The sequence below is a fragment of the Amaranthus tricolor genome, chromosome 2, assembly GCF_026212465.1.
Source record: "Amaranthus tricolor cultivar Red isolate AtriRed21 chromosome 2, ASM2621246v1, whole genome shotgun sequence".
In the NCBI taxonomy this organism is placed as follows: Eukaryota; Viridiplantae; Streptophyta; class Magnoliopsida; order Caryophyllales; family Amaranthaceae; genus Amaranthus; species Amaranthus tricolor.
The window spans coordinates 11,197,151-11,216,193 of NC_080048.1; the positions used below are offsets into that span (position 1 = coordinate 11,197,151).

At 41.4% G+C, this 19,043-nt stretch overlaps 1 protein-coding gene across 1 annotated transcript; it reads left to right on the forward strand.

Annotated features, from left to right (window-relative positions):
- The first annotated feature begins 3,640 nt into the window (after positions 1-3,640).
- On the forward strand, positions 3,641-5,629 carry LOC130805510 (uncharacterized). Its single transcript, XM_057670283.1, has 4 exons — positions 3,641-3,734; positions 3,807-3,928; positions 3,998-4,543; positions 4,616-5,629. The coding sequence occupies exons 1-4, from the start codon at positions 3,641-3,643 to the stop codon at positions 5,627-5,629; spliced, it is 1,776 nt and encodes a 591-aa protein (XP_057526266.1).
- The last annotated feature ends 13,414 nt before the right edge of the window (positions 5,630-19,043 follow it).

Consider the following 19,043-nt stretch of genomic DNA (forward strand, 5'->3'; position numbering starts at 1 on the left):
TATAATGAAATCAATTGTTTTCTAGATTTTTATAAACCATACAAATTGTGGCTTTCCATGTCCAAGTAATTTTCATGTTTTGGTGTTTGGCAATTACCCGTTGGCTATTAGTTGTTGATTTTTTTGTTGGCTTATTTGTCCAATTTAAAGTGTAGTCGTGTTTGTAGACAAAGCTAAAAAACCTGATATTTATGGAGATATTTGATAAAGTTAGATATTAATTGTTTGTTGTTTATTAGAATTAAAAGAGGATTAACAAGCCTAAAGCCAACAACAAAAATTAGTTGGAGCAACTTTTTTACTTTAGTTTAAAAGTATTTGTTTCGGTAATGAAACGAGGAAGTGCAAAAGACACTTAAAATACCTGGAGATTGATGGAAGAGTGATCAAGTGAAACGGTTTATAAGAGAAAGCAACTTGAATTCCTGCAATACAACACGTTAGCCTTGTCCGGGGGGTGATCTCCCGGAAAACCCCTCCGACGCTCAAGTTAGAACGTAGATCGGAAATTAATGAATGACAGATTGTTGAATGAATGCAAGAAGGAAGGTCGGGATTGGGATTGCTGGTGTTAGTGCTAGAGTTTAGGAAGGCTAAGGAAATAATGTAAGCAAGGATACTAGGAAAGCTATTTCAGATGATCCTCCCTCCTTGATGGTAGCTTCTATTTATAATGGTGAAGAAGGGGAGTTATTTCTGAGAAGAAGTGGACTAACATGGGAGTAGTGGGAGTAATGGGAGGTGGACTGGTCAGGGGAAGAATGGACAGTTATTCATCTGAAGCAAGGAGAGCCAAGCATGTATGAAGAGTGGAAGGTGGTGGGTGGTTATTCTCCTTAAAAGGAGGATAGCCACAGGAGAGGGATGGCAAAGGATTTAAGTATTCTGGAGGTAAAAACCTATGGGCCTGCCAAAGAAGAAAAGAGGTCCAGCCAAAAAGTCTATTGACTAAAAGTCAAAGTCAAATCCCGAAAGGTCAAAGGGTATTTTAGGGATATGATGCTAATTATTTAATTAAAAACAATACCATGACATTTAGCCCCACGCATGAAGGACAATATGAGGGGAGAGTCCCGACGCCCTGAAATATCTTCCTTTATGCGGATAAATATGCACCCATCATAATTGATTTAGTGAAGGGACACGATCATAGAGAACATGCGAAAGCCCCATGAGGATGAACACATGCCCAATCTGGCGAATTTTCTGATGAATCATGAAAGTTGAGCTTGAAAGCTTTGAATCGACTGTTCATATGCCAAATTCCGAATTGTAACGAAAAAGATATGACCTTTTAAACTTGTCAGGCAAGAACACATTGAATACGGGTCAAACGGACATATGAAGCCGCGGCTTGAAGTATGCCGCGAAGTAGCCCCAGGCGTGTTAGTACATCAGCGAAATGGTGAATGCGGGATCTAGATTCCGCGACATCATATTTCGGCCCTTGCTTTCACTGATATTGCAGAAATCAGGTTTTCAACAAAACACCCAAGGAGGGTCCGACTTATCGACTGTGCGGATTAAATCAACTGTCTGTTTTGAACTGATACCGCGTAACGTCAAGGGTATTTACGAATCAAATTCTTGGTAATGACGCGGCATTTCATTCTTCTCAACATTTTTACCCCTATGGTTGAACTATGCCGCGAACTAATAGTTTGCGTCTTCATTCGTAAGTTCAGCACGGGAATCCTTCTTCAATACTTAGAATATTTTGAGAAAGAGAAGGACCACCTGGGGGTCCGACTTATCGACCATACGGAAATCCTCTTAAGAAATTTTTATGTTTATTTCATTTGTCGTGTCCATAAGTCGGTCAGCTGAATCGTGTGACCTTCATTCTTCAAATGATTTCTCTTTCAGGAGATTCAATTTAGGGTCAGACTTATCGATCCTCCGGACATTGTCTGAAGGACTTAGAATAATTATACATATTCTACCCTTCCCTGGGAGTCCGACTTATCGACTCACCGGCTGGATGGTTTGATACTTAAACAAATTGATGATGTTTGCTCTTTAATTGAGGGTCCGACTTTTCGACCTCCCAACTAAATTCAAGGATTTAACACTTAGAAAAAATTTGCAAAATCACCCCTTCAACTAGGGTCCGACTAATAGACCTCACGGACATTATTAAACACTTGAGAAGAAATCTGTTGGCTTCCCCTCATCGGGAGTCCGACTTATCGACTTCCCAGCTTTCATTTGGAATTTCAACTTTTCTTTCAACTGTTCAAACCCAAAGTGAAGCATTTATTGCTGTTATAAATAGGGTAGTTGGAATAGTTCCATCTTACCTAATCTTCATTAACTCTTTTCAAATCTTCAAATTGCAAGAGAGAAAGTAGAGAGAAACGCTTGGACAATCCTCATCCCTCCTTCAAACTTCTGACAAATCCTTCGAAGATCTTCAAGGTTTCTGACAGATCTTCATCAAATTTCTGACGAATCTTCATATTTCTCTAAGGTATTCAAACTTTTCCCAGATTTTTCGAATTTCTTCAAGTTATTCTTCAAACTGTTCTCGAATTTCTTGAATATCTTCAATCTGTTCATGAATGCTAGCCTAGAACTTTGAATTTGTTTATGAATCTAGTCTCCATTCTTTACAAGTTTCGGCTTTTACTTTATTATTATCATGGATGTCGCGACTACTAACTCAGACACCAACCCTACTAACTTGCCGGAAACTCCTTTGATAGTACGTAGGCGTCTTAATAAAAAGGGTTTACCAATGGATGACTCGGATGAAAGTAGTTCAGTGAGAATTACCCCCCATTATGAACCAATAAAAGCTGGGGATGAGTCGTCCGTATCTCCTATATACCCTCCGGAGATTATGAAAACTGCTCCTTGGGAAGTGAGCATTGCTTTCTTTCCAAATTACTTGCCGCGAATAAATCCTGACCTAGAAGGGTTATTGTATGTAGATATGGAAAACCTTGAAGGATCAGCCGAGTCTTCAGGAAGAGAGAGTGCGGCGCCAGCTCCTCCTCCATTCTACATTCCAGACGGCGGGCCTCTAAATTACTTTATTGACGCACAGACTAAGAGAGATCTAGACAACCGTCGGGAGGCCATCTCTCAAAAATGGGGTTTAAAAGATAACATAAATATTATTACCCCGGGGAATTATGACACCGTTAGGTTTCCCCCTCCACATTGTATAGCCGTATACTTCCCTTCTTTTGAATTAGGGCTTAGATTTCCTCTTCACCCGTTTTTTAGAGAGGTGTTAGAGTTTTTGGACGTCTCAGTGCCCGAGTTATACCCGAACGCCTGGGGTTGTATGGTGGCCTTTTTGATCTTGTGTAAAGTTTTGGCCGTGCCACCAACACTCACAGCTTTTAGATATATATTCAGAGCCCGCCTATGTAATTCCCAATCATACGGCTGTGGCTGGATTACTTTCACCCACCGTCGAGGACTGAAGATAGTCCAAGACCTCCCCGATAACCAGAAGGGGTATAGGACAAAATTCGCATACTTATACAACTCAGAGGGATGTAATATCAAGACCTCTTTTGATATAAAGCCCAATCTCTCGGGTTTTAATAATGGGATCCCGCAATGTTCCTTTAACGATGCGGTGATCATAGAATATGCAAAGATGGACGTTCAATTGGGAAGGAAACCAATGAACGTCCAACTTAATTGGATACCTGGTCGTCCTGAGCTGGAGAATGAGAACCTCCTCTCAGCCTTCGGCATTAGCTTGGCTATCGATCGGAGTAAGAGTTGCTGAGTTTCTTCCTTTCCTTTTCTATAGTACGTTTGACTGTTGCTAACTCATGCTTCTACAGGGATAGCCAAGCAAAATCTTCGAGCCAAGAGTCCTGAACTAATGAAGAAATTCAGCGTTCTGAGACTTGCTTCAGGGGCTATCCAGCGGGCCGAGGATAAGCCTCTTCCCCTTCCTCCAAAGGTATATCTCTATACAAAGTTCTGTTGAAAAAAGATTTTTGTTGATTCTTCCTAACTTCTTCTTTTGTAGGACTCGGCAACCGTGGAGAAGGGTCTGGAGGACGTGCCTTCGGAGCAAGAGGCTCTCCGACTTCTTGAAGAAAGAAAGCAGGTTCATATCCCCGATGAATCTGAGAGGGTGGTTCCTCCTCAGACGAGGGGTGCGACAAAAAAGAGTGGGAAGAAGAAGAGGAAGCGGGATTCTTCTTCCCACAAGGAGAAGTCGGCAAAGAGGCCCTCCGGGGGCGCGGTCCCTACCGCCCGGCCCCTCCAAATAAGGCCAGTTGAAGAGGAGACCTCGCCCCTTCAAGACTCTCCACGGCCATCTTCAGATAAAGGGAAGGAGAAAATGGGGGAATCTTCCGCGGCTCCCTCCTCTCAATATGCCGAGGTTTACCGTCGCCGGGAGGTTTCCCCTTTTCGACGCGACACACCCTTTCCGGAGCTGGGGCATAAGGGCTTAGTAGTCCGCTTTAACAGGGCGACGTCCAACTTAATCAGCAAAGTGGACGTCGACCTTTTAGAATCTATGCCCCCCCGTGATAGGGTGCGTCAAGCACAAGCTTCGGCGGCGGAGGTAATAACTTTTAAACTCAGTAATATGATTATTTTTTGCTTCCAGATTTCTTTAATAATCGTTCCTTTGCAGGCGTTCATACGGTTGGCCTTTGAGCTCGACGCCAACCGTCAAAGTGCCGCGGACCAGGAAACCATGGCCGCCCTTACCTCCCGCTGCGAAGAGCTGAACGAAGAATTAACAAAACTGCGGGAGGACCTGCCGAGCCTCAAAGAAAAACTGGCCAAGTGCTCTGAGCTGAAAGAACGCTTGGTCAGAACCGAACAATGGCGGGAAAGGGCGAGGAAGCAGCTGGATCAGATCGTTGAGAACTTGGATGCTGCTTCCACCAGGTCCGCGAGCATCAGCCATGAGGTCGGCTTGCTGATGGATACTCATGCCAAGCTCGTTCATCAGAACCAGCAACTAATGCAGCAAGTGTCGGCCGATTCTTCCCATTTCAAAATGATTCTATCCGCGGCTAAAGTATACAAATTGTGCCTAACCAGGAAGGCCCGGATAGCTCGAGATTGGCTTCTCTCGGATGAGCCGGAAGCGTCGAAGTTTCTCGGAGATCTGACGGCCGAGATGGTGAAGGCCGGAACCATGATTAGTGACGAGAAGTATCGTCTGGCTGCCGCAGAGTTGGGCATGGATTTTACTTCCCTTCAGCAAACTGCTGAACAAAAGGGGAGTGAAGCTTTGTCCAACCTTGCTCCTGTCTTGGACGGGGAGTCGGCGGTACTGGTCGACACGGTCTGGGACGCGGCCGAAAAGAGGGCCTGGTCTGAAAAGATAAATGCCAAGGCTGAGAGGGAGGCTTTAAGTCTCGACTTGGAGCAGCTGGCTCTCTCTTCTCCTCCGGCGTCAGATGTCCCAGAGAACTTGACGCTCTCCAACCTGGAGGTTCTATGCCTTGATCTATCGAATCTCATTATTGACGAAGGCCGGAACCTCCAGAGCTTGTCCCGGGAGTTGTCTGAAATCGGGGTGGAGCCGTTCAATGTTGAAGATTATGTCAGCTTCACCCCGAGTTTTGAAGAGGGAAGGATCGAATCTCCTCCGCCGCCGGGTGAAGATGTCGAGGCCTTTTTTGACGATGTATAATCTTGTATTTTAGTAACCTTGTTTTTTGTAAACATTCAACTATATTTTGAATAATCGATGTATATATTCCTGATTTTTTCGTGATATCCATGCTTCTATTTGTTGAGCCGTGGCTTCTTTCTTCTGAGGCCGCGGAATATTACTTAAAGGACGTGATTTTTCGATGTCACGTATAGGCGACGTCAAGGAAATTTGGACTTAGAATATTTTCAGCCTTCAGACCCCAGTAGGGGGGTCCGACTTGTAGATGTCCCGGTCGCGGGTAATCTTTTTGGGAGACTTGGATTTTCTTTTGAACTCAGGGACCCCAAACTGGGGGTCCGACTTATCGACGTCCCGGTTGGGAAACATCTTTTTGGAATATTTTGAACTAGGGGACCCCAAACTGGGGGTCCGACTTATCGATGTTCCGGTTAGGAAACGTCATTGTAAAGACTTAGAATGTTTTGAACTAGGGGACCCCAAACTGGGGGTCCGACTTATCGATGTCCCGGTTGGGAAACATCATTGTAAAAACTTAGAATGTTTTGAATTAGGGGACCCCAAACTGGGGGTCCGACTTATCGATGTCCCGGTTGGGAAACATCATTGTAAAAACTTAGAATGTTTTGAATTAGGGGACCCCAAACTGGGGGTCCGACTTATCGATGTCCCGGTTGGGAAGCATCATTGTAAAAACTTAGACTATTTTGAATTAGGGGACCCCAAACTGGGGGTCCGACTTATCGATGTCCCGGTTGGGAAACATCGTTGTAAAAACTTGGAATGTTTTGAACTAGGGGGACCCCAAACTGAGGGTCCGACTTGTCGAAGTCATAGGTTCGTTAGTGACTTAGAATAACTTGATAATGGGACCTCTCTCAAGGGGTCCGACTTTTGGATATTACTGATTTAATAAGATTTGCAATAGATTTTTACCAAATAGTTGCGAACATAGGTGCCAGATAATCTGAAATTGAAACTTCTGTTATAAAGGATTGATAAGAATACAAAAGTGAATTCGAATGACAACGCAACTACGTTGCGGGATGAGTGTAGTCGCGGATTGATGCTGCTAACACTGATACTAGTAACTGATTGCCCCTTGCAAATTTTATTAAATGTAGAATTTCTTTAGGTGGTCTCCATTCCATGGACGGGGTAGTTTTTTTCCTTTCATGTCTTCTAGTTCGAAAGTTCCCGGTTTGATGATGCGGGTGACTTTGAAAGGGCCGTCCCATTTGGCTCCTAGCTTTCCTTTTTCCACGATCTTTCCCGTAGCTTCTATTTTTCGAAGGACCAAATCACCCATTTGAATGCGTCTGGTTTTTACGTGGCGATTGAAGCTACGGATCATCTTCTGTTTTTGTGCTATTGATCTCAGCATCGCGTTTCCTCTTGTTTCCGGCAGCAGATCTAAGTTTGCTCTTTTTCCTTCCTCATTTTCGTCGTGTGAGTAGTAGGTGACCCTTGTAGAGGGTATGCCTATTTCAACTGGGAGCACGGCTTCAGATCCATATACTAAAGAGAAAGGTGTATGCCCCGTTGCGTCTTTGATGGTTGTTCGGCTTGCCCATAAGATGCCTGGTAGTTCTTCATCCCAATTACCTTTGACTCCCTCTATCTTCTTCTTAATGCCATTCAGGATCTCTTTGTTTGCGGACTCCACTTGACCGTTAGTTTGCGGCCTGGATACTGAACTGAATCTGATTTGGATGTTAAATTTGTCGCAGTACTCGATAGTGTTCTTGCTGACGAACTGCCTTCCATTATCTGTTATGATCACCCGGGGGATGCCGTACCTTGTGATGATATTTCTCCATATAAACTGACAGACTTGTTTGTCCGTGATTGAACTAAGGGCTTCCGCTTCTACATATTTTGTGAAATAATCAATGGCCACAATGATGAATTTGCGTTGCCCTTTTGCCGGAGGGAAGGGACCAAGGAGGTCCATGCCCCACTTGTCGAAAGGCAAGACGGCTTGTATGGCAGTCAAGTAATTAGACGGCTTCCTTCCTATCTTTGAATGGTATTGGCATTCAGGACATCTCTTGATCAAGTATTCCGCGTCTTCTCGGAGTGAGGGCCAATAATATCCACTTCTCAGGACTTTCCGATGACAGTTCGCACTCCCTGATGTATACCGCATCCTCCTTCATGTATTTCGTGAAGGATATAGTTTCCTTCTTCAGGGGATACACATTTCAGGAGGGGGTGTGTATACGACTTCTTGTAGAGCGTTCCTTCGTGGAGTTCGAACCATCTTGCTTTCTTCTGGAGCATATTGGCCTGGCTTTTATCTTGGGGAAGCGTCTGATTTCGCAAATATTTGATGTACGGTTCCATCCATGTATCTGATCTGTCCATGGTGTTGACCATGAAGTTGATGCTGGGATTAGGAAGTACTTCCCAGATAATGTCTCGAGCCGCGGATGTTTCTGCTGAGCTGGCCAGTTTTGCTAGGGAATCAGCTTGTGCGTTCTGGGATCTTGGAATGTGCTCCAATGTGAACTTGTCGAATTTTTGAACAAATTCTTTCACCTGCTGCAAATACATCTTCATGCTATCATCCTTTGCTTCGAATTCTCCGTTGACTTGTCCCACGATCAATTGGGAGTCAGAGAAAGCGGACAAGTTTTTCGCTCCCGCTTCGTAGCAAATTCTCAATCCCATTAATAATGCTTCATATTCTGCCTCGTTGTTAGATGCTGCGAACTCGAACCTGACTGCTCTTTCCATACGGACCCCCGCGGAAGACATGATGAGGAGTCCGGCTCCACTAGCTGATTGTGTTGATGACCCATCTACATACAACTTCCACTTCTGATTGGGTTCAGGATGACAGGGGAAGGTACTTTCAGCAATGAAATCAGCCAGAGCTTGAGCTTTGATTGCCGTTCGAGGCTCGTATTCGATACCGAAATCCGCTAGCTGGTTTGCCCAATCTGTGACGCGGCTTGACTTGTTTTTTCCTTCCAGTATCTTTTTCAAAGGTTGATCAGTCCGGATGATGATCTGATGGGATTGAAAGTAGGGCTTCAATTTTCTGCTTGCCATAACGATTGCGAATATGACTTTTTCGACTTCGCCGTAGTTTCCCTCAGAGCCGCGGAATGCATGACTCACGTAGTATACGGGAAACTGTTTCTTTTCCCTTTCCGCAACCAGTACTCCGGATAACGAATACTCGGAGACAGAAACATATAGGACTAGTTTCTCCCCTTTGATGGGAGAAACTAGTTTCGGTAATGTGGACAGGTGTTCTTTGAGTTGGCGAAAGGACTCTTCTGCTTCTGCTGTCCACTCGAACTTCTGTTGTTTTATTGTTTTAAAGAAGGGGGAACATTTATCCGCAGACTTGGAAAGGAATCTTCCGAGAGCGGCTATGCACCCCGTGAGTTTTTGTACTTCTTTTACTGAGGTGGGGGATCTCATGTTTTGTAAGGCCTGGATCTTATCGGGATTTGCTTCAATGCCCCGCTCGTCTACCAGAAAGCCGAGGCACTTACCTCCGGTAACTCCAAACACGCACTTGTCGGGATTAAGCTTCATTTGGTGTTTTTGAAGGGTAAGGAAGGTTTCTCGTAAGTCCGCGGCGTGCTGACTTGCTTGTTTGCTTTTTGTGATCATATCATCCACATATACTTCTAAATTCCTTCCAATCTGAGATTGGAAGACCTTGTTGACCATCCTTTGATAAGTTGCTCCCGCGTTTTTTAATCCGAAGGGCATGACCTTGTAGCAATAGACCCCTGTGCTAGTAATGAAGGCCGTGTGAGGTTGATCTTCGGTGGCCAATGGGATCTGATGATAGCCGGCGTTGGCATCCATGAAGCTTAATAATGCATGGCCTGCCGTAGAGTCGACCAGACGATCTATCTTTGGAAGTGGATAATCGTCTTTGGGGCATGCCTTATTCAGGTCCGTGAAGTCGACACACATCCTCCATTTACCATTTGGTTTTTTTACCAGAACAACGTTGGATAGCCACTCTGAGTATTGGCATTCTTTGATAAATCCGGCTCTCAATAACTTATCAACTTCCTCCTTTGCGGCCTCAATCCGCTCTCTTCCTTGATGTCGTAGCTTTTGTTTCACGGGTTTATGGCCTGGTTTGATGTCAAGTTTATGACACGCGACACTGGTAGGGATGCCAGGCATTTCTTCCGTGCAAAAAGCAAAGACGTCGCGGAATTCAGCAATGGTGGCCACTATGTCCTGCTTGATCGTGTCAGGAAGATCTTTCCCTATCTTGATTTGTTTCCCCTTGAACATATCTACTTCCTCGTATCGTTCTATGGGGCGGGGCCTTTCATGCGTGTTGGGATTTTCCCTGTATACGCTCATGACAGCGGGGACCTTGTCTTCCCTCTTTCTTTTTGCAGGTGTCTCGGAAGACCTGCGCTTCAGGGTGTTAACGAGGCATTGGCGAGCCGTCACCTGGTCTCCTTTCAGAATGCCAACTTGCCCGTTATCTGTTTCGAATTGCAGCAGGAGTTGATGGGGAAAGATGGCTGCCTTGATCTTGTTAATGAGTGGGAGCCCCATGATGGCATTGTAGGGAAAGTTGAGATCTACCACTGTGAACCGTATGGGCATGGTACGGCTTTCATTTTTCTCCCCTACCCGTACGGGGAGAATGATCGTTCCCAACGGAATGACCTGACTCCCTCCAAACCCAATCAGTGGTTTGTCTAGGGGTTGCAAGTGCTTCTCCTCGAACTTCATCTTTCTCAAGCATTCCATTGTAATAAGATCAGCCGTGCTTCCCGTATCTACCAGCACCCGTCTGACTTTCATTTGCCCGATTTTAAGAGTGACTACTAGGGGGTCGGTATGGGGTTGTTGCAGCGGCTGGGAAGTCGTGGCATCGAACTTCATGACCGGTCCTTTAGATGCGGCCATGGGAGGTCCTTTCAGCAAAGTGTGGACGCTGTTTTTTGCCGCGCGGATAGTGGGATATTCCTCAGTGTATCCCCCAAAAATCATGTTGATAGTTCCTTGGGTGTCGGAACTTTCGCGTCTGGCTTCGTTCCTCTTGGGGGATCGGCGTTTTTGTTGCCATGGCCTCCTTTCTCCTTCTCTTCCAGCATCATAATCTCTCCTGTTGATGAACCTGGACAGTTTTCCCTCGTCAGCCAACTGATGTAAGATGCGCTTTAGTTCGCGGCATTGTGCCAGAGTATGGCCGTGTTCTTTGTGGTAGTCACACCACAGATTATAGTTGCGCCTATCAGAGGGGGTGGTAACAGGAGGTGGAGCCGGCAATTGATCTCGGACAGCGAAGAAAATGTCCCTCCTGTTTCGATTGAACATTGGGTCGTTGCCTCCATCCCCCAGATTCCGCGTCCTAGTCTCTCCTCCTGCTACATATACCTGTCTGGCTCGTGGAGGTCCCATATCAGACGGTGGGCCAGGACGACGCGGCATGTAATTCTTCGCCCTCGGAGAATGTTCCTCTCTACGTCGTGAGGATTGAAGAGAGGATCCGGCTTCCTTCTTTTCGGATTTACGCCGTTTCGGGTCATGGGCCTGACATATCTCCGAGGCCGTGACGTAGCTTTGGCATTGTTTCATGGCCTCTGCATACGTTTTTACTTGACTTTCAACCAACTGGAACTTCAGCCGTTGAGCCTTCATTCCGTTGATTAGGGCGTTTAGCGCAACTGACTCCTCCAAATCAGTTACTTCCAGCACTGCCTCATGGAATTTCTTGAGATAAGAGGATATGGATTCTCCTTCCAACTGAGTGACACTAAGCAGGTGGAAGTTTGATTTCTCCTGCCTCTTTGAGGCTACAAAATAGCCCAAGAACTTGTCCTCTAGTTGGGCAAACTTGTGGATGCTTCCTCCGGGAAGGGAGGTGTACCATGTCAAAGCTACTCCTGTAAGAGTAGTTGGAAAGAACTTACACCATAACGATGAGTTGGTGGTGTATAACAGCATAAGATTCTTATACGCCGTCATGTGCTCCTGTGGGCATGACGTGCCATCGAAAGCAGCCATGTTTGGTACCTTTATTTTCCCGGGATTGGGAGTATTTAGTATCTCCATGGCCAGGGGGGAGACTAATGATATGGGTTCTTCGGGGAGGACACTCTTGGTGGCCTCATTCCGCGGCATGGTGGCGGAAATGAGGGGGCGGCTAGATCCAGCGAGTTCCGCCTTCTTTCTTTCCTCCCTTCTTTTATCTAGCAGGGACTGGACGCTCTCGGACGTTTTTCGTTTTTTGCTCTCTAGGAAAGTTCGAGCATCTGGAGTGGCGGTTTTGGAGTCGCCATCTCGTGTATCTGTGGTGCCAGGGTGTGGATAAGTCTTGGACCTTTCCCGCCTGTTCTTGTTGCGTCTGCTGGAGTGGGAAGTCCTCGAGTTCCCTTCTTGAGATTCATGGGATTTTGGTATCTCAGGATGGGGCTCGATTCGTTCCTCCAGGTTTTTTATCTGTGCAGCCATATCTTCCAGTACTCGTTGCTGAGTAGGGGTATTGTTTATGACGGCACGAAGTTGTTCAGAGAACGCGGCCGTGAGATTTCGTGCTAGCATGTCCAGATCACGACGGGTCACAGCTTGATTGTTAGCGTGACCTGCGGAAGTGTCTGTATCTGTGCTATGCACTGTTGCAGTTTGTGTAGGATTCTTTTTAGGAGCCATGACTTTTTGTTTCAATTCCCCACAGACGGCGCCAAACTGTTTCGGTAATGAAACGAGGAAGTGCAAAAGACACTTAAAATACCTGGAGATTGATGGAAGAGTGATCAAGTGAAACGGTTTATAAGAGAAAGCAACTTGAATTCCTGCAATACAACACGTTAGCCTTGTCCGGGGGGTGATCTCCCGGAAAACCCCTCCGACGCTCAAGTTAGAACGTAGATCGGAAATTAATGAATGACAGATTGTTGAATGAATGCAAGAAGGAAGGTCGGGATTGGGATTGCTGGTGTTAGTGCTAGAGTTTAGGAAGGCTAAGGAAGTAATGTAAGCAAGGATACTAGGAAAGCTATTTCAGATGATCCTCCCTCCTTGATGGTAGCTTCTATTTATAATGGTGAAGAAGGGGAGTTATTTCTGAGAAGAAGTGGACTAACATGGGAGTAGTGGGAGTAATGGGAGGTGGACTGGTCAGGGGAAGAATGGACAGTTATTCATCTGAAGCAAGGAGAGCCAAGCATGTATGAAGAGTGGAAGGTGGTGGGTGGTTATTCTCCTTAAAAGGAGGATAGCCACAGGAGAGGGATGGCAAAGGATTTAAGTATTCTGGAGGTAAAAACCTATGGGCCTGCCAAAGAAGAAAAGAGGTCCAGCCAAAAAGTCTATTGACTAAAAGTCAAAGTCAAATCCCGAAAGGTCAAAGGGTATTTTAGGGATATGATGCTAATTATTTAATTAAAAACAATACCATGACAGTATTCTATCAAAGATTTTTGATTAACCAATAGACAAACTAAAAGTCAAAAAAAAAAAAATAAATCAAAAAGCCTATCCCCTCAAGCTTATTTCTAAGGGAAAATCTAATTTATAGGACATCAATTTTTAAATCTTATTTATTTTGAACTAAGAGATGTGAAAAGTTTTAAACTGGTAAAATGTAGATAAACAATAGCTTACATTTTGTAAATAATGGACGGATATATACAATTCTCATTAATCCCCAATACCCTTTTAGTAACATAATCATCAATTAAAGAAAAGATCACGATCATCGAAATTCTCAATACTCGTGAAAATTATCATCAATAAAACGACCTTCCAATCTACACAAAAGCTTAAATTTCGTTTTTGAAAAATCTATGCGAAAAAATCTAGTCTTTTCTGTAGGCAGGCAATCAATTAGGAAAGTATGATCCCAATGCAATTCATTTAATTATTAAACATGACGTTATAAAATAGGAAAATTTGATTTGAAAGGTATGAACTTTGCCTCATTTGCTTTTGAAGGTTCGAACTTTCGTTTATTTTTTAAAGGCTTAAACTTTAGGGTACCTTTGCTTTTAAAGATGTTCAGGTAAATGGTAACCCTTTATAACCGGTTACCATTCATATGTTGAAGTTGTGTGGGTTTAAATCGGCAAAGCTATCGAAAAGTAAAGGTAACCATTTTGATTTGTCAATGGCTTCTTCTTCCTCAACCCTGCAAAACTCAAATCCTCAAATAATTTATTGTCACCATGGATTCAATGCTAAACTTCCAATGGTTAGGATGGGTCCAAATATGGGAGTAAGGTTTTATAGATACCCTAATTGGAGGATTCAACACGAAAGCAAACACATTTTTCTTCTTTTCCTCTTTCTTGAGTACTTAATGAGCTGCAATGAAGACCAAAAAGAGGGAAGATTTACCATCACATCATTTAAATATTGAATAGGAAAAAGCATGAATCTCAAAAAGTATTGAGGAAAGTTAAATTGAACTAACATTCAAAAAAGCAGCATCTTAAAGCTAAAGAGAAGAGAAAGTAAGCATAACCCAATACTAAATTCCTCTTAAATTACCCATAAATCAAGGAAAAAAGAGAACTTCCTAGTAAAGATTTAAACTTTTCAAACAACAACAAACAATGTACAAATTCAGCTCAAAGTACCCAGAAAAAAATTATTTCGAGAGAGAAATTAAGTTGTTTTCATCATCAAATTCATCTTAAATTACAAAAACATAAATGAAAGGTGAGAAATTGTTAGTAAAAATTGTAACTTTTTCAAACTTACAACAACAAAAAAATAAAGAAATTCAGCTCTTAAAGAACCCAAAAAAACTATTCCTATTTGAAAGAAAATAATTTGACTTCTTTTCACTATCAAATTCATTTCAAAACAAAAAAAGTTCATGAAAGATGAGAAATTGGAAGAAAAGATTTAAACTTTTTCGAACTTACAACAACAAACAATGTACAAATCCAGCCCTTAATGCAACCCAGAAAAAAACATTTAGATCATGCATAAATTAAGAATCAGATTATGCAAAAATGGAACAAATCAAACAAAAAAACACCAGTTTTACTTACCTTCCTGTGCATCAGAGTTCTTCACTGCTCCCTCCTGACTGAATTCTTTGGCATAGATATAGGGTGATTAAATAGAGAGGGGATTGGTTTTTGGTTGAGCAGCGTAGTTATGGTGATGAAGATAGTTGTTTAATCATATTAATGGCGGGAAACTTTCTTTTACAGGTGGGAGTTAATGCCAAACTGAAGAACTTAATCGTTTTTTCAAATTTATCCGGTAAAAGGTCATTCGAATATTTAAAAACGGAGGTATCGTAAAGTTAGAGCCTTTAAAATAAACGAAAGTTTGAACCTTTAAAAGTAAATGAGACAAAGTTCATACTTTTCGAATCAAATTTTCCTATAAAATAAGTTTGATAGTTTCATTTGTGCAGCTCAGCTTAGTGGTTTGTTATTATTATGGCAACTAAGCTTTCTTGATTCATTTTCTTGTTTTCTCTTCCTATATATTAGGGCCTGTACACTTTCACAAGGTGAACGAATATGTTTTCTGCTTTCTTCTTCATTTAGTTTTCAATACCTATTCCAAATTATAACATGGTATCAGATGCAAGTCATTCCCTCTTTCATTCTTTAACATCCGTTGCATTTTTTTAAGTTTTTTTTTTCTTTGTTTTTTCTTTTTTACTATTCTTCTTTTACCTTTCAAGTATTTCTATGGCTGCTACTACTTCTTCTTCTTCTTCTTTTGGTTCTGATGAGGCGACATTTGTTCCCTCTTCTATTTCCAAACATAGACTTGACCAAACTGAAAATCCTGCTAGCTGTTATTTTATTTATCCTTCCGATTCCATTGGTCTTAAAATTGTTTCCATTGTATTTGATAGCACTGGATTTAGTGATTGGAAAAGATCAATGGTCATTGGCTTAAATGCTAGGAATAAAATTGGCTTCATTGATGGCACATTGCCTCCACGCCCTTCGAATTCCGTTGACGAAAAAGAATGGGATCATTGTAATAATTTGGTAATCAAATGGTTAATCACATATTTAGATAGGTATGTCGCCAAGAGTGTTACTTACTTCAAGACAGCCCGTGATATTTGGCTCGATCTTAACGGACGTTTTGGCAAAACTTCCTCTTCTCAAATCTATTGCTTGCAAGAAAAACTCCTTAATTCTTTTCAAGAACCCGGTATGTCTTTGGCCACTTATTTCACTAGAGTTAAGGCTCTTTGGGATGAACTTGATGATTTATCTCCTTTGGTCATTTGTAATTGTAATTCTCCAACCAATTTCTTTAAACTTCAGCAAGACCAACGAGTTATGCACTTTCTCATGAAATTAGACAAGCAATATAGTCAAGTCCATACAAATTTGCTTATGTTACAAGATCTACCTAGTATTTAAGATGTGTATCGCATGTTACTCCAAGAAGAGTGCCATAGGGACCTTAGTACAACATCTATTACATCTGACTATTTGGCCTTTGGTGTGGAAATAGGTCTTCTACTCATAGTTATCTAAATAAATCTCAATCTCATGACAGAACCAAATCCATCAATAGTTATCGCGAATCCACTTATTTTTGTGAATATTGTAAGCTTCATGGCTACTCCATTGGCAGGTGTTTAAAGCTCTATGGCTATCGCAACAAGTCTAAGCCTACTTCCTCCATTCCTCACGCTGCTGCTGCTTCCACTAACATTGTTTCTTCTGCTCATCATGGCCCCGGCGACTGACTCAAGTGCCCCCTCACAATCAGGATCAGTAATGACGTAGTCAAAGGAAGTACATTGAGAAAGTTGTTCAACGTTTCTCCATGGATGATGCTAAAGGTGTGTCTACTCCTCTTGCTTCTCATTTCAAATTGTCCAAGAATTTGTGTCCACAAACAAAAGAGGAAGAAGAGAAAATGGTAAGAATTCCATACACTAGTGCCGTTGGTAGCATTATGTATGCTATGGTATGCTCTAGGCCCGACATTGCTCATGCGGTGAGTTTGGTGAGTAGATATATGTCTAATCCGGGTAAGGGACATTGGGAGGCACTAAAATGGCTATTGAGGTATTTGAAAGATACTTCAAATGTTTGTCTCATGTATGGGAAAAATTCAAGTGAGCTAACCGGGTTTTGTCACTCGGATTATGGTGGTGATCTAGATAATAGAAAGTCCACAAGTGGGTTCGTGTTTACTTTGGGTGGTTCGGCGATTAGTTGGCAATCATCTTTGCAAGATGTGGTTGCTCTTTCTACAACCGAAGCGGAGTACATAGCCGTGGCCGAGTCATTCAAGGAAGCAAAATGGCTTAAAGGTCTTGTTGGTGAAATGTGCAACAAAGTGTGTGAGGTAAGTGTGCATTGTGATAGTCAAAGTGCAATTCATTTGGCTAGGAATCAAAACACATTTCATAGAAGGTCCAAGCACATTGATATTAAGTATAACTTTATCCGGGATGAAGTTGAGCACAAAAGGGTGTTATTGAAGAAGATTGACACATCGGAAAATCCGGCCGACATGATGACAAAGTCATTACCTACTACCAAGTTTGAATTATGTGTTGACTTGGTAGGTTTAGCTCCTTGCTTGAAATAATACCCTCTTGGGCATTTTTGAGGTGTGTATGTTTTTATGAAGTGAATTGATGAATGTTGAGATTTGGGTGAACTCAAGTCAAGGTGGAGATTGTTATGAATAGTAGTATACTAATGTGATTATGAGAGTATACTAATGTGTGACTTGAGTGCACTTTAATGGGATGAATTCATGAGTGTGACTCTTGAGTTGTGGAATCCAAAAGGGTGTAATAAGGTGAAGAGTATTCATGGGAATTATTGGTGTTAATGAAGATTAAGGTGAAGAGTATTCATGTGTGTGACTCTTGAGATAATGCCTCTTCAAATCCTTAGACTTAATTCTTAGTATTCATTACCCAAAATTAACTATGTATTTATGTGAGCCATTCATCTTCAAGTACCTAGTACTATAAATAGGGCTCTCATACCCACACTTCAAGTATGTGTGTAAAACACATCAAACACAACCCTTAAGCCAAACACATAGCCTATTGTTGTTATCTCTATCTCAATTGTAATTCTTCATATTGAAGTGTTGTTTGTATTCATTTGATATAATATAAACATAACTACACACCACGGAGGACGTAGCCATCATTGGATGAACCTCCTTAAATCTTTGTGTCCTTGTTTGTTACTTTGTCAAACTTATTTTTGCTCATTGTTGTTTGTTCTTAACATCGTAAGTATTTGGCGATCGTTTTCAGAATTCAACTTGTAAAATCAAACTGCACATTCAAATCCAGAGCGAACTTGTCCTACAGTAGGCAGTAAAGACAATGGATATCAATCCACTTGAAGCTTCTTATTTAAAATAAATCTTACACCAACTAGAATGTGCAGGTGCATTAAATGGAAAAATAAATTGATTGTTGAAAATTCCAACAGGCAATTAAATTGTTATACCGCAGAATATTATGATTAAATTTACATAATTAAAAATTACTTTGAAGGAAAAATGTGGGCAAGTATTTAAAATTTTTTTATTCCGAAAAGTAGTTAATAAAAAAATTTTGTCAAAAAATACCTAATAAATTTTTTTTCTTTTCCAAAGATTACCAAGTAACGTTTTTCTTTTGACCGTCAAATATAACGGTTGACTGGTCAAAATCGAAAATTCTTCTTCCTCATCTTCAATTTCTTTTCCAATTTAATTTCCTCACTATCTTCTTCTTCTACTTTTTACCAAAATCGAAATTAAATTGGGAAAAAAATTGAAGATGAGGAAGAACAATTTTTGATTTTGACTAGTAAACCGTTATACTTGACGGTCAATTGAAGGAAAATGTTACTTGATACTCTTTAATTATTAGATATTCGTTGGCAAAACCCTTTTTATAAGGTACTTTTTGATAATTTTCCTTTACTTTTATAATAAATTGATATTAATAATCTTTGTATTGACACAAATCAAATCAAATCTTTATAATTATATCAAATCAAAATGTATTTTCAATTAGACCCGATTTTCAAAAACGTATTTACAATCATGTAAAACCAAACGGACACAAGATTCGATTTTGAACCGACTTGAAAGACAAGATTCGATATCGACCGGATGACCCGAATAAGTACCTCTACATTGAATGAATGTATTAATTTATTTTGTTGGCTATATTTGGAATATAACTTAAAAAGATTGAGATTTTTTCATTGATATATTAAAATTAAAAAAATATAAATGCGAGATTTTGTTAAGTTTGTCTTAACGTACTTATAGATATTGAGACCTAAATTATACTTTGCAAAATCGTTCAAAAATTAAATATAATAACCAATAAAGTAAAACAGAGATGAAGTTCCAATTTATATCTTCACACTAGTTAATATTTTTAATTAGCATTTCAAGTTTTCAACCATAAACGAAATCTTTTGTCAAAAATTATTTTTTTTTTCGTTTTGTACATTTCTTTAAA